The sequence below is a fragment of the Vanacampus margaritifer genome, chromosome 4 (assembly GCF_051991255.1).
Source record: "Vanacampus margaritifer isolate UIUO_Vmar chromosome 4, RoL_Vmar_1.0, whole genome shotgun sequence".
NCBI lineage: Eukaryota > Metazoa > Chordata > Actinopteri > Syngnathiformes > Syngnathidae > Vanacampus > Vanacampus margaritifer.
This window is the reverse complement of record NC_135435.1, coordinates 8,556,068-8,574,857: the sequence shown is the minus strand read 5'-3', so window position 1 is coordinate 8,574,857 and position 18,790 is coordinate 8,556,068. Positions and strand designations below refer to the sequence as shown.

Below are 18,790 nucleotides of genomic sequence, written 5' to 3'. Positions count from 1 at the left end.
TGACTGTTTACCACAATACTGCACAGTTGGTTTCCCTATAAAATAGCTTTCCCCCATCCATTAACATTCAGTTGACCTTGAATCAGATCATATTTGGGAAGTCAACCCAAAAAAGAATTCTTGACAATAATATGTTCTATGCAGCCCAACTAGTCTAAATATGGTATTCGGATTAATATTGCATTAGAGGAATATGAATTATGAAGCCAAATCCAGACATTTTTATCCATATCAGGGGGCGGCCATTTTGCCACTTGGTATCGGCAGAAAATGACATCATGTCTACTGTCAATACAGTAGTGGTATTTGATTGTTTTAAAATTCCTGAACTGGCTGACCTAGTTCTCGATGTCAGTATCTCAAAACATGAAAAAGGCAGCACACAAAAACACGTCACACTCACAAACCTAAAAGAACTCAGTGGATAATTTGGGACAAAACAAAACCACCTATCCGTTGGGCTCATAAAAACAAAACAAAATAATAACCTGCTAGGAAACATGAAAACAAAACTGGACAAATACAAAATGGTCAAGTAGTCTGACTGCATCAAAGTAAGAAAAGTAGATAATGCTGGAGCTATTATTCCAAGACTGTGAGGTGTCTAATAATGACTTTAATGCCCCCCCCCCCAAAAAAAAAAGTTTCGAAGAAGAGTGTTATTCAACTGTCAATTAATGTAATGGCATTTTTATCTACTGTATTTCTTAAAAGCAGTTTAGTCTTTCTTTTACACGTAACTGATTAAAAGTATCAGTGTTGTACGCACATGCGCAGTGTGGATTTGATGATAAACAGTTTCGTCACCTCGCCACGTACTATTCGATGCAACCAAACTGCTCATTGCTTTGACAGACGTGCTAACTGACCAATGAGAAACAAATGCTACGACGCGGACCGCCCATTGTCAGACTAACGAGCTACTTGCCGACAGAGTTCCTGCTTGAGAGGAGGCGATAGACAAGTAATTCAAGCAAATTCAGTTTTACAGCCACTGTAACGTGAGTATACAATACAAACACAGCTAGTCTCTTTTGTTAGGCATGTTACGTCATGGCGCTGTTGTAGACACTAATGCAATCAGATCAGAATTGGGTACTTTTTAGTTGCTTGTGGGATCATTAGCTAAAACTGTCAGTGCCAGTGCTAAGGCTAACAACTGTTCCCTTCAGCCAAGCTTTGAAAAAGTGACGAAAAAACACAGGCGACATTCCCACTCTAGGCCATATGACATCAACCGTCTTAAAAGTTTGATGTTAGTTGTTGTTAAAACTATTTATTTTTTAATGTCTTTACTATCAAGATGTGGTGTAGTCGTGTCCTGCTAGTCAGCTGGGTTCTGGTGCTGGTCCAGCTGCTCACTTTGGAGGCAGTTCCCATCAGTAAAGATAAGACTAAAATTAATAAGGAGCCAGAGGTCAACATTGAAGATGCTGCTGCTAGTGTGGTAAGTGTTTCCCTACGTTTTATTTCTTATTCAGATTTGGATCATTCTTAGCATGCTTTTGCAAAGGTTTTAAAAATGAAACCTTTACATTTTAATTGAGGGCCACATCTTTTATATTGTTTAAAACTGAAAATTAATAGAATATGAACTTTTACTTTCATGTGTGTGAAAGACAAAGCCTTTCTCTAATAAGCTGTCAGCGCTTTATAGAATAATTTACAAAGACTATGTCAGCTAGCTCAGCAAGTTCTGAAAATCCTGCATGTAGAATAACAAAAAACTGGAAAAGCCCTAGACATATTTCAGCAATGGGAAGATTACTGTTTTGTCCAATGAGCCCATTTATGTTCAGAAGAAATTGGGTGGGGGGAAAAATGCTTGTATTATCTATAAAAAGTGATGAAAATTGCTGTCTTCATACACATTTTGTGGCAAAATGAAAATAACAAATCGTTAGTATTTATCAAGATACACTTCATTTATTTTATTTGGCCAAAAAAGATGTGACTCACCAGATCTTGCTCCCGCACCTAGAATTTGACGTGTAGAATTGGACTTATTTTTACATAAAGAGGTTTCACAAAAATAATGCTTAAGCATTTTTGAATTAACTTCCCTCAATGGGTGAAAGTCAGAGATATAGAAAGACTGTTTAAAAAAAATCCCCCTCCTACACACTTGACACTCAAACTTATTAAGACACACTTGAAGGTGTTACAACAAACTTTTTATGTTATTCCATGGCACCTGTTTTCAGTCTGAACACAAGTTTTCAAGCTAATTATTTGTTACTGGAAAGCTGATGTATGGAACAAAAAATGATAGACATTGTATAGTTAAACAACAAAATGAAGTGTTCAGATGACTGTGTCCAGTTGTTTGGATTCTTAATTACTGTGTATTGTGTACACTGTGTATATATATATATATATATATATATATATATATATATATATAATGACATGGAATTATTTTGTTTTTTAATCATGTCTTTCTTCTGCTGAAGGACACTGGGCTCCACTATGACCGCTACCTCAGAGAAGTTATCGATTTTCTAGAAAAAGATGAACATTTCAGAGAAAAACTCCATAACACAGACATGGAAGATATCAAGGTAAAGCCGTCGTCTTGTTTGATTTCCAGTTAAGAGTATGTGATGTAAACAAATGACCAACCGGTAGTCTCTCACTTCTTCTCCTTGAAGTGAGTCTGTATCCTCAAATCTGAAAGCTGCATTTCATTACCCTTTCAGACCATGTTAGGGATTTTTACCATTCCCAAATGATTGATTGAGAAGTAAAAATTTGCCCCAAATTAAACCCTTTTGATGATTATACTGTACCACAAATGAACTTAATTCTAATTAATGATATTTTTAATATATTTGGGATATTTTTGTTGTGTTTACTAATATTTACCTCCAGCAAGGCAAACTGGCCAAAGAGCTGGACTTTGTCAGCCACCACGTCCGAACCAAACTGGACGAGCTGAAGAGGCAGGAGGTGAATCGACTCCGGACCCTCATCAAGGCTCGCCATGACCTTGAAGGCGGCAATGGTGGGTAAAGTGCGGAACGTACGCGTTTGAATCCAAATGGATGTGAGATAAAAAAGCCGTAACTGTCACCTGGCTAGATATGGCGGTGGACCACCAGGCTCTGCTGAAACAGTTTGAATACTTGAACCACATGAACCCGCATACATTTGAAGTGGATGACCTAGATCGCCTGATAAAATCGGTAAATCAGATGGCAGTAACCACTCTGCGGGGAATCTTTTCTTTTCAAAGTCACTCTCGTGCTGACGTAATCAGACTATTTTGCCAAGAAACAGTAAAGTGCAAAGCGGGTTTCTTTGATCAAGGCCACAAACGATCTGGAGAACTTTGACAAAGAGAGACACGAGGAGTTCAAGCGTTACGAAATGATGAAGGAGCACGACAGGCGGGAGCACCTGAAGACGCTGGATGAAGACGAGCGAAAGCGGGAGGAGGAGCACTATGAGGATCTGAGGAAAAAACACGCCGACCACCCCAAAGTCAACCACCCGGTAAGTCAGACTCGGCCAGCATTCACGCTCGCAGAATATCTCGAGCAGATTTTTGCATCATTTGTAGACTCTATTGAAAATGTTGAAATGAGGTGTTGTGTTTTCAGGGTAGCCAGAATCAACTGAAGGAAGTGTGGGAAGATACTGATGGCTTGGACCCGGAAGATTTTGATCCCAAAACTTTTTTCAACTTGCACGGTAAGTTGACACGTTCCGTCCTGTAAATACACCACACGCACTTTGATGCAATGGTGTCTTTGTCTTCCTCGGCCTAATGCAGACACCAACGGAGACGGCTTCTTTGACGAACAGGAACTGGAGTCACTGTTCACCAAGGAGGTGAGAAGTCATGTCATGTTTACTTTGGTTTAGCAAAACAGTCCTTGACGGTTGCTGGCTGACGTTCCAGCTGGAGAAGCTGTACGATCCCACCAATGAGGAGGACGATATGGTGGAAATGGAGGAGGAGAGGTTACGCATGAGGGAGCATGTGATGAATGAGGTACAGTGCAGCTGTTGAGCACACGTTATAATAAGTATTAGGGATGTAATGATATCCAAACATCACAATACAATATTATCACCACTTGAAGCTCACAATACGATAATTATCAGGATATTGTGGGGAGGTTGGCAAAATCTCTAATAACACTTAATAAAAAGGTACTTACTTGATAATACACACATTGAGTTCCTCCACATATTGACTCGTTTCACAAGCATATTATGTTCCCCTTCAAATGACCATTAGCATAGATTTTAAACATGGAAGGGCCAAAACACGCCTTGTGAAAATTAAACTGCACTAAAAAAGTAGCCACAAGAGGATGCTAGAACTGCACAAATGGAAATCAACCTGACTTTTTAACAGCTTTTCATCTTTTGACAAGACAATGACGATATTGTGGCAGTGTTACTATCACAATATTGCCGTTATCGTTACATCCCTAATAACTATCCATTATAACTAGTTAATAGATTATTACTAAACTGTTTATTGAGTTATTAAAGACTTGCTAAGTGTTTGCTAACAGTTAAGGATTTATAATGATGCCTATAGATAGCTAATATATAATTAATAAACTGTTGCTAAGTGAGTTATAATTGATGTACTATGTCTTATAAATTAGTAATAGATCATGAACAAGCTATTAGTAAATGAATTACTAATGACTTGTTAAGTATCAGTTAATAGTTTATATATGTTATTGGGACGTTACTGGAAAGTTGGAACTATTCCTCATTTATTAACTGTTAAGGAACAGTTTTACAGCAACTATGCATGTTGTAAATCATTAACATTTTGTCGCTGTCCTGTGAAATACACTTATGTCCTTTTCTCTTTTTTTAAAAAACGTTTTTGGGATGTCTGCATTCAGTTTCATCCCATAAATGTAAAAAATGATAAAAATGGACTTAAGTGTTTTTCACAGGACAGCGACGATATGGTTAACAAGTCATTAGTAACTCCTTAGAAGTTTAATAATAATATATTAGCTATCTATAGTCATCATTATAAATCCTTAAACTTTTAGCAAACACTTAACAAGTCATTAACAGTTTACTAATGATCTATTAACTAGTTATAACAATTACTAGGAAGTGTTAGCGTTTGTTAAGAAACACCTTAAAACACCTCTAAATCATGTGGCCAGTCGTCATGCATTAAAATTACATCATAAACTAAAAGCCATTTCACATGTCACATTGAATGACACGAAAAACACTTGCAGGTGGATTCCAACAAAGACAGGCTGGTCTCTTTAGATGAGTTCATGACTGCTACAAATAAAAAAGAATTCTTGGAGCCAGATAGCTGGGAGGTGAGACAAAATACACAAAATTGCTACCATTTCAACGAATTCAAGGACTGTAAAGTGGCGTTGGTTTCATATGTGCTGTTTGCAGACACTGGAGCAGAACCAGGCCTACACGGATGAGGAGATGAGGGAGTTTGAGGAGCACCTTGCTCGCCAAGAGCAGGAGCTTCACCAGAAGTCTGCTGATCTTCAGAAACAGAGAGATGAGCTGGAGAGGCAACAGGAGCAGCTCAATGCGCAGAAAGTTGAGTTGCAACAGGTAAGGCACCGGCGGAAAATATATACGTGGACAAACATTTTGGAATGGCAAATTTTTTTTTTTAAATCGACAGTGGTCATAGACATAACCTGAATTTGACAAAATAAAGTACAGAAGAGGATTAGGGCCAGTGAAGAGAGGGTTGGCAGGATTCTCACTTTTTTCCTCAGAATTCTGACTTTGAAGTGAGAATTCTGACTTTAATTAATCTCAGAATTCTGATTTAGTGACATAGAGCTATGAATTGTGGGGGTAAATCAGAAAGTCAGAATTCTGACTTTATTCTCATAATTCTGACTTTAAAGTAAGAATTCTGACTTTATTCTCATAATTCTGACTTTAAAGTAAGAATTCTGACTTTATTCTCAGAATTCTGGCTTTTTGACTTATCCCCCACAATTCATAGCTCTACGTCACAAAATCAGAATTCTGAGATTAAAGTCAGAATTCTCACTTTAAAGTCAGAATTATGAGAATAAACTCAGCATTCTCACTTTTAAGTCAGAATTCAGATTTTTTAACCCCAGAATTCTGCCTTTTTAACCCCAGAATTCTGCCTTTTTTCTCCTCTTCACTGGCCGCAATCAGCTTTTTTTTCTCTCCACACATCCAGGCAGTTGATCACATGGAACGACTCAAGGCTGAAAAACTTGAACCCCCTCCTGAGGTCCATGGTATGTTTGGATTCATTTTGTCTTCATAGTTGTAGTGTGTAGGCTGTTGTCTGACAACGCTGATCGCTGTTTTCATTGCAGTCGAAGGAAACAGCATCCCAGAGGTCCACGCGATGGACATTCAAGGGCAACACGACCAGGAGGCCCCCGTCCAAGAGCATCCACCTGCAGATCCGGTTCATGGGGATGCTTCTCAGGAACAGGGTCAACACCAGAATCAGCAAGCGGGCGAGGAGACGCATCAAGATTTACCTCCAGGCCACCAAGCAAGCCCGCAAATTGACAACCACCTGTCATAGAGCCTTCACAGCTGGACCTTTGCAACCTCGTCTAGTCCAAGAGTGTTTGGCCTATTCCATCATGATGACTGATTGGCGCTTTGGAACACACTCAGGACAGAGAAGCACACAAGATGAACAATACCACTTTTTGGTGCCCGATTGAAGAATGACAACATGGATTTTCAGGAGCATTTTGTCAACAAAATGACAGCAAAGGGACATTTGAGGAGTAACATTGAGTTTCAAGGCCTGTGGAAAAAGTCACTTTAAACGGAACACCAGAGTACTATTAAGTGAAATTTTTGAAGTGTTTATTTTTCTTCTTACGAGACCGCCCATTTAGACTTTTGCCAGTAAGAACAGTGTTTGGTTGTTCATCGCTTAAGTGTCATTATTAATTGGCTTCCTTTACCTGCCGCCACCATCTATGTGTTATGCTAATCCAAGCATTTACCTGTAGTCGCTGTAAAAAATAATTAGCATTGATCTGCCAAAACTGATCATACTTTTTAGAATTCTTTGAATTAGGCACAGGATTTCCTTTTGGTAAACGAACACCACATTTTAACGGCCATTATTTAGCTCATGTCAATTGTGTGTGAGGTTTATTATTTGATAATTTTTAACTTATGACAGCTATTGATAAAAAAAACTTTTTAAATTTAACTGCAAAATATTAACGTTTGGTGTTTTTGTTGCATTTGATTTTTTTTTTACTACTGAATTTTAAAAAGGGCAAAAAATAATGAGGCCATACAAGTGGAGTATTTTCTTAATGCAGGATGCATCTGATGTAATCTGAAGGACTGGAATCTTAGGTCAGTTGACATGCCAAGCAGTGTTCTTTTCTATGCATCTGCAAAACAGCATGATTTTGTTTATGGTTTCAGGCCGCCTGAAATACAAACATGCTCCAAGCTATTATTTCTCTGTGCCAAGAGGTTTTCTTTGTGAAAAGACTGCATAATAGTTTGCACAATAGGTACAAATGTTTGTTATTGCTTGCTGCTGGATTTAATTGTCAGTGTATGTTGCTACTGTATGTCTCAGTTCAACACAATAAAGTGATTACATAATTTCAGCTGGCTCAAGTGATTAATTATACCGTGTTATCCTAGCAGTCACTTGGACCTTTTTTGTAACTAGCCAACTGAATGAGGTTCTCATTTACAGAACTGCACAACCTTCAGAGTATCATGAGCAACCGCCTTGTAATAGAACACAGCTTTATTTATTGAAACAGTCTTGACTGATATAATCATACAAAGAGGTGATGGTGACAGATTAAAAAAAAATGGTCATGTCAACAAGATGCGAAGGAAAAGTGACCGACAAGCACATGCCAGAGGAAAATATCCTGGGAATCATTCTGACAGTGGCAGGGTATTTTTTGCATTTATTTTGTACAAAAAATAAATTAATGAAATCTTTCAAGTTTACAGGAATATCTAGTTGTTTATTAATATCACATGTACTTGTTGATTAATCCTACATGGTGTTATGATACTCAGCATTTTGTGTTAGGGCAGACAAAAGCAGACTGACTCAGATAAACAGGCCGGGAATAAAAAAAAAAAAAAGATTGTTAATGAGAAATGAAACATTACAAAAGTGAGTTTGAGTGTGCACATTCAAAAATCCTGAATGTTCAAAGTGGAGCGACGAGCCAGCCATTAGGATCGCATTGCCTGAGCATTACCCCGAGACAATCCCCGAGGCCCCTGGGCAGCTCCCCGTTTGTAACCTTGCTGGTAGCCCTCCTGCAATACACAAGATGTATATAAACCTTTGCAAGTTCACAAGTAAATGCTATAGGCTACTACGGTGAAAAAGATTTGAATTATTTATTTTTTTCCGTTTCAAAACGACAAGACAATCTTACCCTCTGATAGTTGTTAGTCGAATAGTCTCGGGCTCCCGTGTTGAATTGGCTTTGACCATAACCACTGCTCGGAGGGTTTGAAAAAGGAGGGCGGTAACCTTCATATCCCCCTGATGACAAAAAGAAGAATCACATCAATTGTCCTACCCTTGTATTTTTTGTTTTTAGGTGTGGCATCTATGTGATCCGTGGCAGGGCTATGTCCCTCCCACGCAGGAATCCATAACTACAATGTAGCGTAATGATAGACGAGTCCCAATTCGGACCACGTACCTCTAAATCCATTGGAGGAGCCTCGGTAGCCGTTGATAGCGCCTCTGCTGTTCCTTGCGCCGCCTCGAGGCACGGCCCTGCTGTTGTAGAAGGACTGGCCCGATTGGCCGAAGCTTGCACTGGCCGACGAGTCTTCATGCGCCACTGGTGAAGGCATGACTTGGGGCTGGAACCCGGCAACAACTGGAAGGCCACGCATGACTTAATACATAAAAATACTCTACACAGATAGCTTTTGCTTCATGTGATCTATCTATCCATCCATCCATAAATAAAAGGTAAATCTTCATTGCTCATTCACCAGATTGTAATGTCTCCTGAGGGATGTCAGGCTGGTCAGGCTCAAGCTGCCCACTAAAACTCTGCCCGTAGCCTCCAGGAAATTGGGGCAGCTTTCGAGGGTCTGCTTGGCCGCCGGCTGGTGGCGCAGGTGCGCTCATATTAAATACCTAAAACACAGAATCAACATTTGCACATTAAGGGCCACACAAAAAGAATATAGCCCACTTGAAATTGAAGGAGTGGGATGGCGAGAACCACATGTGGACAGGTGAGGACAGACGAGAGAGGACATGCACGCATTGGCTGTACTTCATTTCGGTGAAATACTTCAGAGCTGGACACAGATACAAAGCATTACCGCTTGCACTGATTGGAAAGGCGCAGCATTGACATTTATGCCTCCAGTGTGGGTGGGTTTGGAGGCAGGTGGGAATGCAGAGGACAGGGAACAAGAGGCAGACGACTGCTCAGAAGACAGAGACATGGCAGCCTGGAGGGTTCGGAAAGGGGGGGACAGGAGGAAAGAAGAAAACCAAGATTGTGGAGAGGTGAACGGATCGGAAGAGAAATTCTATTTCAGAAGCAAAAATATGCAGTAATTTGAGGAATTCATTTTATGAAACATTGCAAAAAAGTATGAAAGTTACTTTCTTGACAAAATACTGTCTACAGTATGCATGATATTTATTGTATTGTAGCTTTGTTTTTGTAACAAGACGACAAATGTTTGCTGTCATCCATGCACATGCAGCACTTTTATGGTTGTTTTTAAAATGCTCTACAAATAAAGTTGAGTTCCTGTCCATGTTGATCATGATATTCATGACGCTACGACATGAGCCACTGCTGCATTTTCTGTTGTTCTTTTTCTGCCTCTTACTTGTGAGGTTTCTTTTGGTCCGACCACGGCACTCATCGGAGGAAGTCTGGACTCCGAGTGAGCTGTTGGGAAGAAGAAGGTGAGACAAATGTTCAAAAGTAGACAGGGATGGTCATTCACAACTTCATAATTGTTTTTTTTGTCAAATTGGAAAAGGACAAAAATTGAGACTAGGATTGGAGAGGGAGGAACAGAAATTTTCCAGATGGAATCTCTACCGTATTTTCCGGATTATACTTACACTTTTTTTTTCATAGGTAGGCTGTTCCTGTGACTTCTACTCCGGAGCGACTTAAACATGAAACAAATATATACTGGGGGTAATATATTTTCACAGGCAGCCACAAGAGGGTACTCTAGACTTACAGTATATACAATTATATACTATATATATACTTAATGCAATTTATACTCCAGTGCGATTTATGTATCGTATTAAATATAGCGCGATTTATATTCTGGAAATACGGTACATAGGAAACTTTACCTGATGAATATTTTGTGTAATTTTTACAAAATGTATCATATACATTTGGCTTTGTCAAAAGACAGTAAGTAATACTAGGGTGACCAAATATCCTCTTTTGCATGTTGACTTTTTTACATCCGTTCTGGGAGTCCTGTTGATGATTTTTTTTTAAACAAATTCCTGAAAATGTCTGGTTGTATTCTTTTTCACGGGATGAATTAGCACGTGCTGCATTTGACTGACGCATTGCACGACAAATGGGAGGTGACGTGCATCATATTGCTACGACGACTGGTAGACTGGACTGCTGTCGATCGTGGGGGGTGCAGAAAAAAAAACTGGCGGGTTTTGTGTGTGTTGTATATTTTAAACGTTGATTTTGTTTAAAACAAGAAAGGCAAGTCAGCTTTTTACGCATCCTCACTTCCTGAGCATTCAAACAAAGTGCTGAGCCAGAATTTTATCTCACTGGGGACACAGCGCAGGTTTGATCCAACCCCCTCCCCAAATTAAAAAAGGTCAATAGGGGGAGGTTGGCTGCTTGAAAAGTAGATCTTGGGGCAAAAAAGGGTTGTGCTTCGAGCATAGTGTCATTTATTCATCAGTAATTGTCTCAATTACAATAATTGATGATTTATAAATGTAAATCACAGTAATAGTAGCAGATGGACAGAGGATGGATGACCTCATCGTATTCCCTGCCCAAGTGCAATCCCACCCTTGAGCATCAGAAGAAGCCAGTGAGGGCATACGGCAGTGTACTCACACGACACGCAGGCTAACTGTTGGAGGTCGACGGTCTGCACAGGCTTCATGGGCTGAGCTGCCACGATGGCCGGGTCCAGGGCCTGGCCATCAAACTCCAACACGGAGTCCTTGTGGGAAAAAAACAGTGGCAAATCATGATATAAACATGCAGACTCGGAGATGTCACGTCATTGGTCCGTCTGTCACAAACCCTGGTTGCAATCACCTGCATGAAATTATATGTCCCTTGCATCTGGGCCATGAGGTCTTGCACCACCTGCTTTCTGATGACCGGGTCAGTCAACGGAGATGCACTGGGTTCTGGCGGCAGCTGGGCAGGGGGCTGCTGCTGGACGGAATTCACCATCTTGGTGCACAAATACACGTTAACAAAAGCACTTGGGCGCACATCGTAGACAAGTACAGCATACCTGCACGTCCACTGACCACTCCTCCACATGCTCTGTGTCGGTACTGCTGTAAGTGCTTTCCGGGATGAACTGTCTATTTACAAACTACAATATAGATGGATTAGCCACAAACCAGAAAACAAATTTGAGTGTGGCAGTACAATGGGCACGCAGATCTCACCTCTGTGGTTTCCAGTTGCACGGGCTGAGGATGATTTTCAGTAACTGTTGCTTCTTGAAAAGAAATAACGAAAAGCTTTTAGTTTCCTGCTGCACATTTAAACAAGCATCTTCTTCTTGTGCTAAAACCTACCTGGTTCAGATGGTTGCTCCCCCGCATTAGATTCCTCCACCATCGTTTGCTTCTCCTCTACTTCCTCCTCTTCCTCCTCACATGTTCCATTTGGACCACTTGGTGCTCTGTCAAAGTAGCCGCTCTGTAGCAACTTGTCCATGATGTCCTTCAGTGACTTGTCTGGAACAAGCACGGTCAGATCATTCAAAGGTGGATGAAATTCCACATCACATCGTCATAAAGAAACATGAAAATGGGAGGGAAAGTATCTTCGAAATTCCAGAAAGCCGCTCAGCATTGTGTTGAGTCGCAGACTTAAAGTGGAAGTCAACCCCAATTTTTTTTTTTTTTTTGCAATAACTGTCTTTAACCCCGCTAGTCTAAACACGGTATTCTGATTAATATTATGTTTCTGGAATATGAATTAAGCAGCAAAATCCACTTCTTATCCATCTCAGTAGGCGGCCATTTTGCAATATCATAGTTGCTCAGGGCTGAGCCGTGAGCAACTGTGCTGTCATTTTCGCTAAGTAGCAAGTGTCAAAATGGTTGCCGCCTGAGATGGACAATAGTTGCAAAGAAAATTTTGGGAGAGCTATGCCCAAACTTGCATCAGACAACACGATTCAATATAAAAGACATACAAAAAATAAGTGTCACCAAGCTTTTGATTGATGAAGTGTTAACTGATTGACACTATTCCAAATAGCACGTAAACAAAAATGAAATGTAATATGCAATTCGAATTTCTGGTTAAAACAGATTGAAGAACAGATTATACAGGAAGCTTTCATGATCCTGACACAGAAACAAAGAAAATGCTTACATGAGGTTCCTGCCACAGGCTTGTCCTTGCCCTCAAGCAGTTCCCACAAGTGCATTGAGGCCTCTTCATATTGTTCAGTCAACCTAGAAGTCAATGAGTAAACACGGCACTCAAATCATTCAGTGCATTGAGAAATGATTTATCATTGTAACATTACGTATTCCTAACACATAACGTTGGATGAGGCACTAACAACCTGGCGGGCGCCACGCACCTGACGTCACAGTTCCGATCAGGTCCGACAAGTTTGTAGAAGTCATCGAGAGATGCAAGGTCAGCATCCGTGAGCAAAGAGGAGCCCGAAGCATCGGGCCGCTTCAGGTCCTGCCTGACATTGTTGTCTCCCAACTGGTCCAACAAAAACTGCAGCTCCAAAACCGTCTTCAGTCGCCGCTGCTCCATTTCTTCTCGTTGCAGCTGCTGGCGTCTTGCAGTTTTCTTCAACGTCTTCTGAATCTAAACACATACACACACCTTTACTGTTTTAGCGTAAATCGTGAACAAATTAATAAAACAGCACCAAGAGGTGTTTACACTAATTTATTTATTTTTATTTTATTAATTTATCATTGTGTTGTTTATTTGTATAATTGTATAATTTTTATGGTTATTAAATAGTTTGACAAAAAGTAGCTGACAAAGAATAAACAGGAATAGAGTGGGAAGAACATAAAATGTATTAGTTTGAGTATATATTTCTTCATTGAAAAAAAGCTACAAGTAAAATTATAGAATGCTGGAATCCCTCCATTAATGATGGGCGTTTACAATGTCACATCTATTCTTTTTGTTCCACTATTATGATGTCAAAGGGACCATGGTATTGCTTTCAGCAGAGGTGGGCGCGTCAATGAATTTTGAGCGTCCGACATTCGGCAATAGTCAATAGTCGGGACACCCTTCCGTCACCGTCAATATTAAAAGCCGAACACCATCATTCTGTCAGCGAAATGGGCGTCCATCAATGTTTGCCGTCATTCGAAGTGGGCATCTGTCATTGACGGACTGACAGGTCTTCTGTCAATATTGATGGATGTGCCCACCTTTCCCCCCAAAAAAATTACCCATAGCATCATACCCGCACGGAACTCCATGCTTAGGCATTACTGACACCTATCAAAGGGGGCTCAATTTTCAAATTTAATAGCTTATTCTCTGTTTCTCTCATTATTTGATTATTTAATTTGGAATATACATTTTGCTGATTGTTCTATTAGGGGCAGTATTTGACTACAACTACCTACTTGTTTCTAACACTAAGGTTTGATGTAAAACAAATGCATTGTCTTCATGTGGTCAAATTCATTTGAGAAAACAGCAGCTTACTGCAAACCTTAGAAATTCGATATGTGCAGTGCAGTGTTTCCAACCATAGGTGTCAGTAATGAGTTAGGGCATGAGTTCAACGGGGCAAGACAAAGTTAGTTTTGGAGAAAAAAAACACACATCCAGAAATCGAGACGGACTGACTACAAGGCTCCGTTACATAACAATACACTGTCCTTTTCTATATTAGAAAGAGGAAGCACCTTGACCCAATGACTTGTAACACAAAGGTTAAGGAAAGGTTTAGGAGAAAATATTTTTTTTCTGGAGAGCCTTGCCATGTGTTCAAAAACAAAGGTGCTGAATGGACGAAGAAGAGATCTGTATCTGAAATCAATTGCTCTTCCTAAGTAACCAAATTCAATTCAATGATTAAAAATACAAATTCAATTTATATGTTTCAAATTCAGTTTTTCAATGCAATTATTAAATTCAAATCTAAATTATTTTAGATTCAGTTACTGGTAGCACCTACATTTCAGCCCATAGTTCTGTTCTAATTCCCAAGTGTTTGTGAATGCATCACGCGGCACACGGGAAAGGAGGGGGCAGCGCAGGAGGAGCGAAGAATTTGAGGCAAACATTGGAGGTTGTTGCTTGTGTCGGCACTTTCGTCTGGCTGTTCTTTTCTTTCGGCGTCATCTACGGCCAAGAAGCTGTTTGTGTGCTTAATAAGGTGAGATAACCAACCAGCAACAGCTGTCAACCTACTTGAGAGACATTACAGAAGTGGGCGTCCGTCAATGTTTTCTTTTCGTTAGTCCGTGACCCGGTTATTGATGATTACATTAACCAACAAAAACACACTTCTGGCAATGCTGAGTCCGTCAATTAGTCTAAATTTCTCGTCAATCGTCAGCAAAATGGCCGTCCGTCATTGACGGCTTGGCGGACCTTCCGTCAATATTGACCACCTCTGGCTTTTACTATCCAACCTACACACCTTGGAGAGGAAATTCAAGCCACATCCTGCTTTACTAATAGCTGGTGAGCGGAATAACCGGAGAACACATTGATTTATAAGGACATTATGTCCTGAAAACTTGCAAAGCAAATTTAGAACAAAAGCAATTTTTGGGACTCACCTCTTGGCCAAGCGTCAGAAAGCTCTTCTGCAGCTCTCGAGCAAACTCAATATTGGTGAGGATCTCCTGGTACTTTGATAAGGCCTCCTGCAGGCACATAAAGGAAAAGTGACTTGGCTAGATAAAACAGGTTGTATACTCTATAAACATCTGGACACCGTATACATACCAGCTGATCCTGATTCAGGCTTTCACCTTTGCTCTTCCTTGCTTGGTAGTCATCCAATTTAGACTGAAAGAAGAGGATGGGGGTCAAAACATTATGCCGATGCAAGCAGGGCGTTTCTGGTTTCATTTTTAGCCAATCCAGTTTGCACGGCCACATTGCGTGCCCGGCCTGGATGCCTTTGAAGCAAAGATTTTGCTCTTTTTTTATGTATCAAAAGAGTTGAGTACTTACACTGGTATCAGTCTTAAAAAAAAAGAAAAAAGGTGATATGAACATTCTTAGTCCCTATTTAAGTGCAGGATGGCTATTAGAACAACTCGCAGTAGTATTCAGCGCAGTGCTACGCCACTGACAGCGCAAAATGCAAACTGTGCAATAGCAAACTAGTAACGGAAAATTTTGAAAAAAAACCCTCAAATATCGCAAATAATATTTTTAAGCTCACACGAGGTTGCTTTTGAGATGATCCGATATGGAAGTATATCGCTAAAGTGTAATGGAAACTAGGTCCCGACCGATTCATCGGCTGCCAATTAGAAACTGACGATTATTGCCCTTCGAGCATCGAGGAAAACCGAAGCATCCGACGCTGTGAAAGTACCCTGAACGCACCATTTTGCTTGCGTAGCATTAGCAACGAGCAAATGTGTAGCGTAGGGTAATCTGGTTATTCTGTTGTCCTCAAGTGTCCTTTAAACTATATAATGACACCCCAGTTGGAGTTCACTGTAAAACTAAACACACAAGGTTAAGAATTAGATCCACTGTATATTGAAATACAAAGCATGCTTCATTTTAAAAACCTCACTAGCCTAGTGCTAACGCTAAAAGTGATCCCATTAAATTCCTAACCGGAAGGTAGCATTGACGTCGGGAGTGTTTTTCCTTTAAATAATGAATATTCACACACAAATGCTGTGGGAACACACACCCACAGGTAAGATAACACTACGCAAAGGCATATATTTTTCCCACTGTGTGAAAAACAAGTTATTTTAATAGAATTCAGTTGCAACTTCGTTCTGTGCTCACTTTAAGTGTGTACATCATTGATGCACGGCACCACACTGCTCCCAAGAGGCCAAAACGCACAGGAAAAGTCAGTACTTGTTCTTACTGTTTTTTCAGTTGCTATTATTTTTTATAGTTTTATTTTGTCATTGGCCTTTCAAGTTGTAATCAAAGTTGATATTTCAAAGATTCAAAGGCTTTCTTTTCTCAAAATTCAAGGATGCAAACATCCAAGGATTTTTTTTTTTTTGCCTTAACACATTTCGGCATGACATGGCAAGAAATACAATCCCCGTGGTCCCAGGTTAGCTCAGTAAATTCCAAGACTTGTAAAAATGATGAAAGATGAAAATATATAAAAGAAAAGGTGAATGATTTATAGCAGTTGTAAACAAGGAAGAATGGTTTTAATATTGACACCTAAATCTATACAATAACCTTACATACTTCATGAAATTGGTTGATTAGGTGATACTATGGACAGCTAAGGCTGTTTGAAAGCGCTATATAAATAAAGATGACTTGTCATTCAAAGCAGAGAATCTTAATAGCTAAAGTTTTTGGGTAAGTGACACCCATTAAAAAGAAATGGTGGGGTAATTTTATGCATTATATATATTCTTAAATAATCGTTAATCAGTATTTTTTTCTGCCAAAAATCGGTATCAGCCTGAAAAAATGCATATTGGTCGGGCCTTGATGGAAACATATTTTCGCATTTTTACTAGTCATGTGACCTGTTGACATTATTAACATTTTTATTGGTTTATTTTACTTTTTACCTGTTTTACATTTCATTATAGATGTGTTGATGAAGGTGTAATTATGTTGACCTGATATAACCTGTGTGAGTAATGCTTTTGACATTCTTGCTATCTTTTGTACTGTTTTCCCAGAAATTAGAAAGTTACAATGTTTCTATGTTTATCTAAGAAGTCTAGTTGCTGTTCATTAGAAATCCGGTTGTCAAAAGTTCAAGGACGATCTAGTTTACTGGGAAAATGCAAACTCATTCTGTGCGTCACGGGATGACAGAGGCGTTTCCTCATGTTTTGAATAAAGAGGCTGTGTGGGCAAAAGAAGACACACACATTGGATGACACTGCTTGGGTGATGTCTAACTGTGTGACCAGAGATCTCTGTAATAAACCAACCTTGCAAGGACCCTCTCCACCAGAATCTCATCTTGCAATTATTTGAACACGCAAACGATTACAATTAATGGTATTTCCTTCAGACCCCACGTGGGTAGGAAGTAAAGAGGGGCATATTAATCAAATCTGAAAAATAGTATGGTTTATTTTTTAAACAGCTTGCATTGATTGCTCAAGAAATGATATTTAATGGTTGTGGCCATGATGATGATGAGGAAAATGATTGCGCGGTTGATACCTTTTTTTTCTCCATGTTGCGAACCTTCTTGTCGAGTACACCAAGAACTTGCTTCATGGCATCAGACTGATTCCTGTTTGCAACCTCTGGAATGGCAGACTGGACAGCATTGTTGCCAACCATTGCTGAAGGCATCTAAAGTGAGATGCAAGAGAAGGCAGTGGGTTATTTGTGTATTTGGTCAGACTATTTAACATATTTTGCGGGGAAACTTACTAATCACTTATAGTTAGAACGTGAGAAACGTTCCATTACATTGTGTGGGAGTCATACTGTTTTGTGCGTGTGCGCGTGTGTGTACATTGTAGTTCGCTTCTAAATGAGAATCTTCAAGACAGTAAAAGACACCAGATACAACAACTGTAGAATATGTTTTTAAAAAGTGAAAAGATCGAGGCGAGATCGGTTCCTTTTAAGATGCTAAAAAAATGTTACGTAACGAACGCTAATTGAACAAAGTGAACACTTTTGACTTTACTCCTGGCGTTCGTGAGTTGCTTTAGAGTTTCTCGGGAAACGAAACCAACCTCGGGTCACGTTTAACTCAATATTGCGTTTTTTAATTAGAGATCAACATTGGTCTCAGACTCCATGTCCCATTGTTAGCCTGCAAGCTAACCCCTCGTTGATGCTATGCGTCTATTTTATCCGGTTTCTCCAATGTCATTTGCTAATACATCGAAAATATTTTTTTTTTGACATCTCCAAAAGGGGTTTTCCGTGACCATAAGTGCAGATAAACAAACAGAATCAGCGGATGCTGCGACAGCTCGTTGTGTAGTCGTTTCGGTTGAACGTGACAAAAGAGGATTTTGTACTTACTGCCATTCCGTGATTGCTGTACAAATATCATACCTTTATACTCTTTGTCTTCAAAGAGATTTACGTCGACTGGATTAACAACAATTGTGCAGGTGAATTCGGAGGCTTTCCCTTTCGGTGGTATTTTTCCAGAAGAGATGCTCGGGTGACACACAAACCGGTGAGGAAGGAACTGCTGTAGCTGCTCCTTGGCTGCTCGTGATGCTCTCTTGCTCAGCCAGGCAAAGCTACAAAGACCCTTCTGCGGTGCCCTCAACATTGCCTGAGTGAAAAAAATCAAAATCATAATCAGATACATACGTTTTTGTTTTTACTCTACTCGGGATACTCGAAAACATTGTATAGTGACAATTAAAATAACTAATAATAAATTAAAACAGAATTTTATTGTT

At 39.7% G+C, this 18,790-nt stretch overlaps 2 protein-coding genes across 3 annotated transcripts; one reads left to right on the top strand and one right to left on the bottom strand.

Moving 5' to 3' along the window:
- The first annotated feature begins 917 nt into the window (after positions 1 to 917).
- On the top strand, positions 918 to 7,610 carry LOC144050296 (nucleobindin-2-like). Its single transcript, XM_077563420.1, has 13 exons — positions 918 to 1,001; positions 1,304 to 1,447; positions 2,454 to 2,561; positions 2,872 to 3,004; positions 3,082 to 3,185; positions 3,310 to 3,495; positions 3,603 to 3,693; positions 3,776 to 3,834; positions 3,905 to 3,997; positions 5,229 to 5,318; positions 5,404 to 5,574; positions 6,188 to 6,248; positions 6,330 to 7,610. The coding sequence occupies exons 2-13, from the start codon at positions 1,304 to 1,306 to the stop codon at positions 6,545 to 6,547; spliced, it is 1,458 nt and encodes a 485-aa protein (XP_077419546.1). The 5' UTR covers positions 918 to 1,001; the 3' UTR covers positions 6,548 to 7,610.
- Positions 7,611 to 7,738: 128 nt separating this feature from the next.
- Positions 7,739 to 18,629, bottom strand: LOC144050295 (caprin-1-like). 2 transcript variants are annotated; one of them, XM_077563417.1, is made up of 17 exons: positions 18,432 to 18,629; positions 17,577 to 17,711; positions 15,174 to 15,236; positions 15,005 to 15,091; positions 12,808 to 13,049; positions 12,594 to 12,676; positions 11,786 to 11,947; positions 11,654 to 11,706; positions 11,494 to 11,577; positions 11,289 to 11,429; positions 11,082 to 11,190; positions 9,847 to 9,908; positions 9,325 to 9,456; positions 8,986 to 9,133; positions 8,685 to 8,867; positions 8,412 to 8,521; positions 7,739 to 8,289 (listed from the first exon to the last, which is right to left on the bottom strand). In XM_077563417.1, the coding sequence occupies exons 2-17, from the start codon at positions 17,709 to 17,711 to the stop codon at positions 8,203 to 8,205; spliced, it is 1,881 nt and encodes a 626-aa protein (XP_077419543.1). In that variant the 5' UTR covers positions 18,432 to 18,629; the 3' UTR covers positions 7,739 to 8,202. The 2 variants fall into 2 exon arrangements, with proteins under 2 accessions (XP_077419543.1, XP_077419544.1); XM_077563418.1 differs by lacking the exon at positions 9,325 to 9,456 and having other exon boundaries at positions 18,432 to 18,627.
- Between the last annotated feature and the right edge of the window lie 161 nt (positions 18,630 to 18,790).